Source organism: Marmota monax, unplaced genomic scaffold (genome assembly GCF_021218885.2).
Source record: "Marmota monax isolate L192 unplaced genomic scaffold, Marmota_monax_Labrador192_F-V1.1 WCK01_AAM20220418_F8-fsc00124, whole genome shotgun sequence".
Classification (NCBI taxonomy): Eukaryota; Metazoa; Chordata; class Mammalia; order Rodentia; family Sciuridae; genus Marmota; species Marmota monax.
In genome coordinates, this window is record NW_026692505.1 from 375491 (window position 1) to 389014 (window position 13524).

The following is a 13524-nucleotide window of genomic DNA, read 5'->3' on the forward strand; positions in this document are numbered from 1 at the left end:
CTGCAACTTTTGTTGTATTTTTTGTCTTATTTATTTACATGCCTAAAAAGAAAACATATTTGCAAAAAAGATTTCCCAAGAAAAAACATCACTCATAATTTTCTCACTAAATATAATTTTTAACTCTGAAGACTTCATGTTCAAAATTTCCTCAAAATAAATATGACTTTAAATTTCTAAATGCACAACTGAAAATAATTATTTACACTGTAAGCTTACATTCAAATTATGTACAATGATTTTTTAAAAAATCAAATGATGTGCCCTTCTTTAATAAAAATTTAAATACTAAGTGACACAATTTTATTATCATAAAGAAATAAATTTTTAATCTGATGGCCCCCATATTTCTAATTTATCTATGATAAATATACCAGAACTGAACCAAACTAAGCCTCCCACATCACTGGAATTATAGGTCTGCACTACTGGGTCCAGCTAAAATTTTTGTTTATTAAGCATGATCCAAATACTTCTTCTTCCAATGAAAGTATTATGTGTAATAACTTGAACCACCAGAACATATGAATTAATATTATAAAAATATTTAATCTTGTCTTTTTATCTTTATATCCTTATTGACCAGTATAGGGACTGGCATATAGTCAACATTTAATAAATACTGAATACATAAATCACTATTAGAACATTCTCTTTGGGGTTCTATCCCTAACATAAACATTAATGTGAAGAGACAAATGAAAATATTAACATATTTAATGGCCTATAACATGTTTAATGACTACTTGTCACCAATATGATATAATTCTAACATGTATTTCCAGAAGTATTCTAAGTTATTGCTTTGAAAATTCATGCTCAAGTATAAGAACAAAGATAGAAGTTGGGGTCTTGGGAGACTTTAGCCTCAAAACCCTAAGAACCAAATTAGATAATATTTTAAAATAATGGTCTTAGAAATAATCAAATAACATTTTATCTTAAATATTTTTTAAGGAAAGAAAAACTTCTTTTGCTGGCCTTAATTATTACTCCTAGTTTGTGGGGAAGGTGACTAATGTTAGTATTGAGGCTGTTCATTTTCAGGTATACAAGTTTAGTGTTCCATTACTCAATTTGTACAATAGACCTCCTGTTATGCTCAAATCATGAAAATTAGAAGAAGCCCATCAAAGATATAAATAAATAATAAAGACAATAAGTTTAAATAGATGAGGCTGAAAATAGTTGCAGATACAATTATGCTTCTTTAGAAAAATGCATTAATTTGTTCACATTGAAACTCTGTCCAATGATGTTGTGTGTGGCATGGCATTTAGAATGAGCTAAACATCTTATAGAACAAACAAGAAAACTTAATAAAGCAATAGAGTTAATAATTAAGATGGTGTACCTCCAGTACAGTTCTATGGCCTGTACCCCATACAAAAATTAGAATAGATTTCAAATCTCTTGACAAGAAAAACTGAAAACAGGAAATACACAAGGAACATTAAAAATAGTAGAGAAATTTATAGGAGAGACAAAACCTAACAAAAATAATTTTCCCATCTGGGTAAACTATGAGGGAAGTCTGAGTAGAAATAAGTATTATTATGTTACATTTACATAATTATTGGTCCATTATAGAATATAGGAGCCAGCACTGGATTATTCTAAATAAACAACAAAGATTAGAATGATTTATCTACGAAAATTAGGCACTTTATTTAAGAGTGAGTTGAGAGACCACAAAACAATTCTTTGTGCTGTAAATTTTGAAATGGTTCATACTTCACAATTAGAATATGTTTCTACTAAATCAGAATAAAACAAAATCACAGTTTTAAACATATACTTAAATTTTAATATTATTCTTACATTCTGTTTTGAGTTAACCTCTACCCTAAATACAAATATATCAGTGCTAAGTATGAATGTGAGGACGAGGACACAAAATTATGAACTCACCAATAGGTGGTGACAGATGGATCAATCCATTACTAAATGAACTTATGTACTTTCATGTAAGATGACAAAAGGAAATGCTATTTCTTTTCCCTCCATCTGGTTCATAGCTTTCCCTTCAGTTGATTCAAGTCTCTGCCCAAATACTTCTTCCTCAGAGAATGGCCTTCCTTGAATCCCACATCCCTCTCTCGTGTTCATCACATGACTTTACTGGACCCAACAGTATTCATGTCTGTTTATCTGTATCTTTCCTATTTAAAAGTAGACTCCATTTGAGCAGTGACTTAGTTCAAGTCTGTATTTCACTACTTTAGATGGATATACAATAAGTATTTGCTGAATGAAGAAATAAAAGAATGAAGTAGTGGTCAGCATGGAGGGAGCTGAGGTATTTCCCCTAAAAAAAAAAAAAAAGAAAGGAAAAAAAGCCACTCTTGCTGGAGCCTTGGGAGAAGGAGCACCTGCTGCAGGCAGCTATCACAGATGCCGCTCTGAGATCCATTGAATTCATGGGAAATAAAGGCATGGGAGTGTTGGCTGGCTGTGGTGCAAACCTGCTGAGGTTTATGAGCTTCTTCCTATCTTTGTTCCTAGCACGAGGCACCCAAGGGATTTCACATCACTCCCTTGTCTATTCTATTTAATTTAATATAATAAGAAAAAGAACTGGGAAATTAGAATCTGAAGGACAGCATAGTTGAGATTTGTGCATGTAAGAATGTTGTAGAAAAGTTACCAAATTTCAAATGTATAAGATAAAGCAGAACTTGGACCATATCATTTGATGACAGGTAGCAGGAGATTAATTAATCCAGTGAATTATGAGCAACCAGGAGCAGACAGCTGAACAGGGTCCCCTTCAACTGTGAGGTTTTCTGATGCTGGGCCAGCTGATAGGGCAACAAGTTGAATCCTCAACTTCCAACCCTGCCACCCCTACAAAAAGGGAACATCAGAGGTTATGCTCCAGAAATGCTTTGCTGCTCAGATTAAGGAAGAATGAGAAACTTAAGACCAGTCTTGAAACTTCAGAATGAACAAGTCAGAAACTCTCTAGAAGTAAGGCACTTTTAATTGCAGAAAGATATAAATACTAAACTTAAAAAAAAAAAAAAAACAGGTAAAGTGATCCATGGGAAAAGTTAACTCTGTTAAGCCAAGAAAGTAACATAAAATTTCACCTGGAGGAAGGAAAACTGAGAGAAGTGAGTAATGATCTTCCCTCCTTAAGCAACTGCTTTGAGTGCCCCTGGTGAAGAAAGTCTACAGACAAACATTTCATCTCTAAGTCTTAATATTAAGATGTGCTAAGTTTTCAGTTTGGTAAAGCTATGAACATGATGGGAATTTCTCCCCCATTACACCCAAGTTCACAATAGAATATATGAATGGCATAAAGCAAATGGATGTGCTTTTTAGATCCTCTCATGGAGGAATATATCTGAAATATCTCATTTTACACTATAAAACTTCTGGGAAATTATATCATGTTTATACATTTTTTTTTTAGAAGGAAGCACCATATGGTGACATGATGCCAGGGGGCATTTTACCACTAGGTTGCTTTTCGTCTCACAAAATACATGAAGAAGACAAAACTACCGCTATGTTCATTTACTTTCACCCACGTTTCTTGGGATTACTTGTTCTTCCTTCTATCTCTCACAACAGACAGATTGCTGGTATTTTTTTTATATATTTTATGTATTTGGATATCTAGTTCTTGTGAATGACAGTGTTCAAATATGAAATTTCTAACTGGTATATTTATTAAAGGGTTATAGAAACAAAATATTACTTAGAAATGAATTAATTTTTAGAGGTTTAAACAAATCTAACCTAATATAGATTTCTTTGCTCATAAGTACCCTAAACTTTAAATATACAAACATTTTAAAACTAAAAATATGAACAAAAGTTGAATTAAAGTATATATTCTCAATCAGAAAATTAGCAGTAGTTACTTTTTTAATATTTATTTTTATAGTTGGACACAATACCTTTATTGTATTTATTTATTTTTATGTGGTGCTGAGGATCAAACCCAAGGCCTCGAAATTGCTAGGCGAGCTCTCTATTGCTGAGCTACAAGCCCAGCCCAGTAGTTAATGTTAAGGTAACTGAAATCTAGAATTTCAGTTCACTGTGCTGTTCACTTGTTTGTGTAAATAGTAAGATAAATTTTTAGTTTTTCAAGAAAAGCAAATTACTCATAATTGCCATTCTGTTATAGCATTTAAAACTTTGAGATCTTTATGCTCAAAATTTCCTTAAAGCAAATATTGTTTAAAATTAATACATTTTGCCAGCAGTGGTGGCACTCACCTGCAATTTCAGTGGCTCAGGAGACTGAGGCAGGAGGATCATGAGTTCAAAGTCAGCCTCAGCAAAATTGAGGTGCTAATAAGCAACTCAGTGAGACCCTGTCTCTAAATAAAAAATACTAAATAAGACTGAGGATGTGGCTCACTGTGTCTCAGTGGTCAAGTGCCCCTGAGTTCAATTCCTGACACCACACCCCCCCAAAAAAATTAATATATTCCTTTTTGAGCACATAACTAAAAATATACCTCAATTTGGCATCAAAAGAATGCACAATGATTGAAAAATCAAAATGTGCCCATAAATAACAAAACTTCAAATCCTAAATAACATAATAAATAAAAAATAAATAAATATCCAATGTTCCCCACATTTATAATTTACATTCAGTAAATATACTTGAACTGAACCTAACTATGAACTTAAAACTAATATCATTAATTTTCCTAATAGATTCAAAATTTTGTTTCCTGAACATAATCCAAATATTTTTTCTTCTAATAAAAGCACTACATGAAATAAGTTAAACCACGTCAGAACATACAAACATAGTAGAACTTTTCAACCTTGTCTTTTCATGTTTATATCCTCATTATCTAGTACAGGGTCTGGTAGTCTGCCAATGCCAAGGAAATATTGAATAAATAAATCAGTATCAAAAATGAAATTTAAAAATAAACTAAAAACTAAAACTTTAAAAGAAACAAAACTTAAATAAAAAATAAATCAGTATTAGAACATTCTCTTTGGGATTCTATCCTTAATATAAACATTAATAGAAGCAGCAAAAGAAAAAGCCAACATAGTCAATTTCACTGCTAGGCAGTTGTAAAATATAATTCTGACACTTTTCCAGAAACATTCTGAGGCAATGTTTTTTCTAATTTTTGCTTAAGTTTAAGAACAAGTATAGGAAAAGTGGGGTTATAGGGAGATATCTTTAAAAAATCTTAGAAACCACATTAGATAAGCTTTTGAAATAATTGGCTTAAAATAATATGAAGGCTTTACTCAGGTAAAGACCTCAGGTTATACCTCTGTTCAGATATTTCCCCCTCAGAGACAGCTTTTTCATTCATATATATGAAAATAAAGTAAATGAAGGCTATATATGGGCAGTGAATCTGTTTGTTCATTGTTGTATCCCCATCACCTTAAATAGATGTTTAATAAATATTTGTGAAATGTGTGAATCAATGAATGAATGAAAGGGGGGATGAAGTAAGGGTCAGGCAGTTAGTGGGCTTGTAAGTATTTCCCTAACCAAGTCCAGCCTGGCTGGGTCAGGAGGAGCATAGTCACTACAGGTAGTTGTCTGAAATGCTGACCTGAGGTCACTGAATTCAAAGGGCACAAAGAGACAGCAAATGTCCGCTGATTCTGGTTGCACTCAACATAACCCCTAAAGTTTGTGAGCTTCTTCCCCATTTCTAAATGTGACTCTGAGGCAGCCCTTTGGAGCCCTGGGCACTTCTTTCTCTACCTTATTTCCATTTATTTAAAAACTAGAACTGGGAGGCATAAAACTTGAAGGAAGGCATAGCTGAGGCTATGTAAATATGAACTTCATAGCAGAGAAATCGAAATATGAAGGAAGAGGTTAAAGCTGTGTCTGGACCACATCTTATGAGGACATGTAGCAAGGAGATTAGATTATCCCGCAGATGGACAGCAAAATAGGGTAAACAATAAATAAAGTCTCTTTCAAGATTGAGATTCTCTTTGTGACTGCAAGCAAGCTGATAAGGCAGCAGCAATATCCTCACCCATTCCCCAATCCCACCTATCAAAAGGGAAACACCAGGGATAGGGATGCTCCAGAAATGCTTTGCTGCTCAGATTTAGGAAGAATGAGAAACCTACCACCCAGTTGTGGAACTTGAGCATGCCAGAGACCCTCCAGAAGAAATATAATCTTTAATCACAGAAGAAATATAGAAGCTGAACTGCCTAAAGAGAACACATCAAGTGGTCCAGGGAGAAAAAATGAATTTTGTTAACCTGCAAAATTGGCACAAGCCTTCTAACGGAAGGAAGGAAAACTGAAAGAAGTGAGCATTGATCTTCCCTCCTTCTAGCAACTGCTTTGAGTCTTTTTGAGGAAGGAAGCCCACAGAAAACGATTTCTGAGCGATTAATATTTAGGTGCTCTAACTTTTCATAAAATTTTGGTGACTCTATGAGTATTCTGGCATTTCTACCACATTGTACCCCAACCCACTATAAAATATGAGGAATATAAAGCAAAGAGCTATGCCTTTGAGATCCTCTCACTGGAGAGGTCCACATCTGAAATACCCTTTTTTATACCATAAAACTTTGGAGAAATTTAAAAGCATACTTTTAAAAAGGAAAGAAAGCATTTGTAAATGATGGCTTTTGAAAATGAAAGCTCTAATAGCTCTATTTATGAAAAGGGCAAATAACAAAGCACTGTGTAAAAAAGGAAATAATATTAAAAGGCTTTTAAAACTAACTGAATAAAATTTCCTTTGCTTTTTAGTGTCCTAAAGTCTTTGCATATGCAAATATCTAAATGCTAAAAATATGAACAGAATATCAAATTAAAATATTCATTGCCAAATAGACCTTTTGGTGGTTTGGATTTTTATTATAATATGTGCAAGGAACGATTCATGAGAAGTCTGTGGGCTGAGTAAGAGTTGCTACTGTTAAGGTATAGGTCTGCTGCTGCATTATATACATTATAAATATATAACTATATACATTATAAATATAATATATAATCAGAGTTTTTCAAGAGAGGAAAATCACTCATAAACCCACTACAATATAGCTTTTAAAACTTGAGGTCTTCATGTTCAAGCTTTTTTCAAAACAAATATGGCTTCAAATTAATATCTTTATTTTAAGTACATAACTAGAAATAATTATTTTATAACAAAAATTGACATTTAAGTCACCAACAATAATTGTAAAATCAAGCGGGTATTTCCATATATAACAAAAATTCAGATCCCAAATGATACATTCATATTACTATAAAAAAAATCTCTAATATAATGGCCCACATGTTTCTAATTTATCTTCAATAAATAATATTTGAATTTAACCAGTAAATCCAAAACTAACATCATTAATTTACAAAATAGATTCAGAGAACACAAAATTTTTGTTTACTGAATATAATCCAACTATCTCTTCTTCCAAGAAAAATACCATGTAAAGTAATTTGAACTATTTCAGAACACACAAATACCATAAAACTTCTAAACCTTGTCTTTTTATCTTTAGATCCTCATTAGCACAGGGCCTGGCATACAGCTGTCCTTAATAAGAATTGAATAAACAACTTGGTTTTAGAATATTCTTCTTGGGGTTCTATCTTTAACATAAACATTAATAAGAAAATTCAAATGAAAATGCCAATATGCTCCAACACACTGCTAGGCAGAAGTATAAGGTAATTCTGACATATTTTTCGGAAACATCCTGAGGTGTTACTTTACAAATTCTTGTCTAAGTTTAAGGATAAGTATAGAAGTGAGATTTAGATAGATTTTACCTTCGAAACTCCAGAATCCAAGCTCATAGGACAATAAAATAATTGACTTTAAAATAATAAAATTAGATTTTGGCTTTCAAACTTGATTTTTGAAAGCAAGAAAAATTATAACTTACCTTCATTGTACCCTGTTAATTTTTTTTTATTCATTCATTATTGTTATTTTTGGCAACAGAAGTGAGCATCTAAGGTTGTCATTTTCAAGTATAAATGATTTTATTTCATTACCCAATCTATGCAACCAACATTGCTGTCAACTTAAGACATAGAAATTAACAGAAGCCACAAACATAAAAATCATAATTAAGGCAATAACTAGTTCTAATATCAAAGGGACCGGAAAAATTGTTGTAGATATGCTTCTCTAGAAAAATACACTAAAACTTTTGTTCACACTAAAACTTTGTCTAACACTAAGGTCTGTTGCAAGGCATTTGGAATAACACAGATCCACAGTATGGCCTAGATCCAAGAGCAAGGCAAAAAATGGCTCCAGAGCCTCAAATAAGCTTTAAAAACGAACAAGAAGATTTTGTCTCCTCCACCCCCAAGCAGAGGATTTCACCTAGGAACCAATATGTACCACTCTCATTTGAAATAAATCAGCATTATTTACTTGGGCTTGATGTCATACTGTTAATTATTACATAACTAAATAAAATGGTATTTGGAAAACAGCATTTAGTCTATCTTATTTTCCCAGTATGTACATAAGTTGTAGTTCTGTAATGTATCTGTGGTTCCATATCTAGAACTGAAAAGGGACATCAATTTTATTAAAGAATCAGCTGCTTTATTGTAAATTTTGTATAACACACTTGAGTTCTAGGTCTCTTCTCTGTGGTCAGCATAAACAATCATTATTTTATTTAATGTACATATGCAATGTGGGAATCAAAGAAGAAATCACCAACTAGTTCAGAGAACTAAATTGGGACCAGAGTTATAGAAAAGACAGGTCTAAAGTTTTAATTTATAATTTTGGTATTTATCTGAAGCAGTCTTATAAGCATCACATTAAATTTGCAACTGCCAGAAACCTTATTGTAGTTTGAGATTAACTTAAAATATTACCTTTTTAGTGCTCATGATAAATGCAGGTACCTTTTAAATTTCAGATAATGGCTTATACAAAAACATGAACATGCTCATTATCTTCTTCAATATCAACAGGAAATAGAGAGTGCACGCCCTCTTAGACTTGAAAACAGTGTAACTAAAAAGAATTTAATTAAAGGACAGTGTGATGGGGTTTAAGCAACCACAGTGATAGGAAGGCACCAGAGTCTGGCAACAACAGGAAGTCACTAGCACTTCTAGTGCAGAAGGAGAAAGGAAATGGAGCTGGGTAAGGGTAAGGGTGGAGTCAAACAAAATAACCAACATAGTGGTTGCCTGATTGATATGAAATAATGATTTGAAGCAGCATGAGAGAATATGTTCAGAATTCTGGTTTGTATCAGACTTAAAAGTCTTAGAAACTATTAAAGGTAAGCAATGATTTTTCAATCATTAACTTTAAAAAAAATTCCAGTTAAAAAATAAATGTGGTTACAAACAGATTGTAAATAGTTACAAAGTAAATGATAAGTATGGGAATAGATGTCAAATCTCTGGACAAAAAAAAAATATGGAAACAGGAAATATCCTTATGCAATGATTGTAATCAATCAGCTTTAAATACATGATTCAGTACAATCTCTACTCAGTAACTCCCTAACTTTGTGCTGGTTTCTTTGCAATATTCGACATACCACCCAAGTCACGTTGCTGTTTACTGAACTCATTTTAAACTGGGAATGTTTTGTTCTGAAGTTTCCTTAAAAAAAAAAAATCATGAGAACCCAGAAATATCTTTTATACAAAAGGATGGAAGAAGCAGAAATTCCATTTTTGTACAAGTTGAACACAAAGGAACACACCATGTTCTTTAGGTCAGGTCACAGGAAACTTTTGGAATGTCCCTGGTTCTTCCATGGCTCTGGAGGGAACACTCACAAATGTTCCCTAGTGTTTCAGAGCTAAGCATGCCCATGGGGATCCAGAGATCCAAGAAAGGCTGTGGGCTGACAGGCAAATTGGCCCTTCAGCCATTTGCCAGGATTGATTGTTTAAAGTGCTAAATATCCTACATGGCAGTGGTGAGAGAGAACTGGAAGAGCATGTGCTTACTCTAAAACTGAAGGTATAGGGATGAAGAAGTTTAAAAAAAAAAAAAAGATGACAAAGAGTGAAAAATGGGAAAATGAAATTCGAGATAGAAGAATAAAATAGTGATTGTGAGCAAATGGAGAGGAAAGTAGACAACAAAAAAAAGGGAAAGTTATTGAGCCACATGACCTAGTACTTCAATATTGTCCCATCTTAGAGATGAAGAAGCCTATGTTATTTACACACAGTCACTGTCATGTCCCCCAGGAAAGGGGGGAGAGGATCAAAGGCTGGGGCTGCAATGTTATCAGTGTATAGAGATGGGGTCTTTGGAGGTGGTTGGATCATGTGGGCTCTGACATCATGAATGGATTAATTCATTTATGGATTCATAGCTTAATGGGATTCAGGAAAGGGGCTTTGTTACAAAAACAAGCCCTCTTGCTTTGCTTCATGGCCACCATGAGGTGGGAAGCTGTGCTCTTCCACACCATAATAATCTGCCTCATCACAGGCCCAGAATGATGGAGCCAAGTAACCATAAACTAAAAACCTTGAGAAAAATCCTACCTCCTTTTAAATTGTTCATTGGGGTATTTTGCCACAGCAACAGAAAGCTGCCTGACACAGTCATTCAACCAGTAAGTGATGAAGGCAGGGTTGGACCAGATGTGTCTGACTCTAATGCCAGTGACCTTCCAGTTACACACAAAAGAAAATGAATCCACAGTCCTTAGCAGTCATGCCCTGGACTTAAACCCTGTAAGTGAGAACCTGAAGCCTTGCCAACCTGCCTGAAAGTTCAGTCATCCTCTCTCTTCATAATCTTAAGTCTCAAAAAGAGTAAGACCGATTCCTTCTTGCTTAAGCAATAAAGGACTAAAAACAACATAAGGTTTACTCCAATCAGAAAATAAACTTATAGCTTCAGAGAAAAAAAAAGAAAAAGAAGAGCCTTTTGATTTTCTATAACTAGATTCACTGGTTTCACTTAAGTTTGTGAACAACCCTAGAACCAGTGTGTCCCCCTCAGAGAAGTGAATATTAAGTGTTTGGTCCCACTTTCTGGATGGGAGGGGCAGGTAGCAAAGAGTCAGCTTGGTGGCTTGACCTTCATTTGCCTTTGTAGACATGTGTCTATGGCACCAACAATCTTCCTAATTGTTTCATTTTCACTCCCTATCATTCCTAGACAAAGACCACTAATAAGTCAAGATTTCCTCTATGAGGGGTTACATAGATAGGATCTTCATCTGAGGCAGTTATGGACTTAGTCTGTAACCCCAAATCTTTGCTGCATGGTAGTTAACTTTTTTAGGCTCATAAAGAACAGACTTCATCAGGAGGAATGAAAGTTCAAAACTAACCTCAGCAACTTAGCAAGGTCCTAAGCAACTTAGCAAGACCCTGTCTCAAAATAAAAAATAAGGGCTGGGGTTGTGGCTCAGTGATGGAGTACTTGCCTCACATGTGTGAGGCCCTGGGTTTGATCCTCACACCACATTAAAAATAGATAAATAAAAATAAAGATATTGTGTCCATCTATGGCTATATATATATATATATATATATATATATATTTTAAATAAACTAATTAAAAGGGCTGAGGATGTGGCTCAGTTGTTAAGTGCCCTGGGTTCAACCCCTGGTGAAAGGAAGAAAAAGAGAAGGAAGGAGGGAGGAAGGGAGAAGAAAAGAAAAGGAAAGAAATAAAGAAAAGGAATTTTAAAAAATGATTGGATCTCAGGCTAGGACAACTGGATAGTCACATGCAGTATGTGTTTATATCACATACCATATAAAAAATTAACTAAAAAATGGGTCAAAAACCAAAGTAAGAGATAATGCCTTAAACGTCTTAGAAGAAAAAAATAGGAACAAATCTTTATTACCCTGAATTTAGTAACAGTTTCTCAGATATGACACCAAAAGTACAAACAATAAAAGAAAAATTGGATTTCACAAAAATTAGAAACGTGTACTACAAAGGACACCATTGAATAAATACAACCCACAGATTAGGAAAAAAAAATATTTGCAAATTGTGTATCTGACAAAGATCTAGTACCCATAATATGTAAAGAATTCTTACAACTCAACAATAAAAAGACAAATGACCCAATTTTAAAATTGTCAATTTCAAATTTTAAAATTGTCCTTCTGGGCGAAGGACCAGAACAGACATCTTACCAAAGACATATCCAAATGGGCAAACAAGCATATAAAAAAGTTCAATAGTTTCCTCATTATGGAAACTCTAATCAAAACCACGATGAGATACCACTTTAAACCCACTAGATGGCAAGAAGAAGGAGGAGGAGGCAGAGAGAAAGACGAAGAACGGAGAAAATACAAGTATTGGTAGGAATCAGAAAAATCCTTCTACATATAATGGGAATGTAAAAAGAGATTTAAAAAGTACAGATACTGTGGAAAACAATTTCGTGGTTTCTCAGTGAGTTAAACGTAAAATTTCCACATGACTCAGCAATTCCATTCCTAGTATTTACCCAAGATAATTGAAAACAAGTGTTCAAAAAAAAAAAAAAAATCCTAGTACAAGAATGTTTATAGCAGCATCATTCACAATAGCAAAATGGTAGAAACAACCCAAATACCCACCAAGAGATGAAAGGATAAACAAAATGTGATACATCTATAATGGAATGTTATTCAGCCATTTAAAAAAAAAAAAAAGAACAAAGTGCTGATACATGCTACAACATGGCTGAATCTTGGAAAGACATTTGCTAAGTAAAGGAAGCTAGACAAATATAAAGTGTTGTATGATTCAATTTATATGAAATGTCCATAGAGACAAATCCATAGAAACAGAAAACAGATTCATGGTTGCCAAGAGCTGGGGTTGGGGTTTGGAGGGATTATGAGTGACTGCTTTACAGATATAGGGTTCCTTTTTGGGGTGATGCAAATGTTATAAAAGTAAGTAGTGACAGCCTGGGATATAGCTCAGTTGCTAGAGTGCTAGCCTATCACATGTACAAGGCTCTGGGTTCAATCCCCCAGTACTGCTAAAAAAAATAATAATAATAATTAAAAACTAGCAATGATTGCACAACATTGTAGATTTACTAAATGCCATTGAATTGTACATTTTAGAATGGTGATTTTTATATGTATATTTTATCACAATTTTTTAAAAGACCTCAGAAAAAATGATTATGGGTAAGTGACACGGGGAGACTAGGAACAGATAGTGGGTGAGGGGAGCATGGATATAAATGAGTCCCAGAGGATAAGCTGAGGATAGTTGGAGACACAAACATAGAAATTTGATCACGCCTCCTCACAGCCCCACAGGGTCCTGGTGAACTTGTGATCAGTCTGCCCCTTTTATTCAAGGCACTTCCTAGCTAAATCCCCTGACACTTCCTGGCTCTGCATCCACCTGCCACCTACTCTCTCGTTTATCCACCTGCAGAAGATCTGGCTACTCTCCTCACCTTCTCACCACCTACTCTACATTTTGGGTTCCTTGACACCCCAAGTCCACAAAGTGCATGCTGTGCTGTTTTGCTTTTCTGAGAACACAAAGCCCTTTCCAGTTCAAGATGCTGGCAAAATTTCCACCTAAATCAAAAAGAAAAACAGAT

At 34.1% G+C, this 13524-nt stretch overlaps 1 protein-coding gene across 3 annotated transcripts in view; it reads right to left on the reverse strand.

Moving 5' to 3' along the window:
• The window catches only part of Plgrkt (plasminogen receptor with a C-terminal lysine), a 53138-nt gene that overhangs the window by 26723 nt on the left and 12891 nt on the right, over positions 1-13524 (reverse strand). Inside the window, exon 1 of one of the 3 annotated variants that reach the window (XM_046445846.1) lies at positions 8834-8863. The exons of 1 other annotated variant lie outside the window; for it this stretch is intronic. In XM_046445846.1, coding sequence (XP_046301802.1) covers positions 8834-8848 — 15 coding nt within the window. In that variant the 5' untranslated portion in view covers positions 8849-8863. Of the gene's footprint in view, positions 1-4236; positions 4352-8833; positions 8864-13524 lie in introns of those variants that run through there. One more of the 3 variants, XM_058579693.1, reaches the window with a different exon arrangement.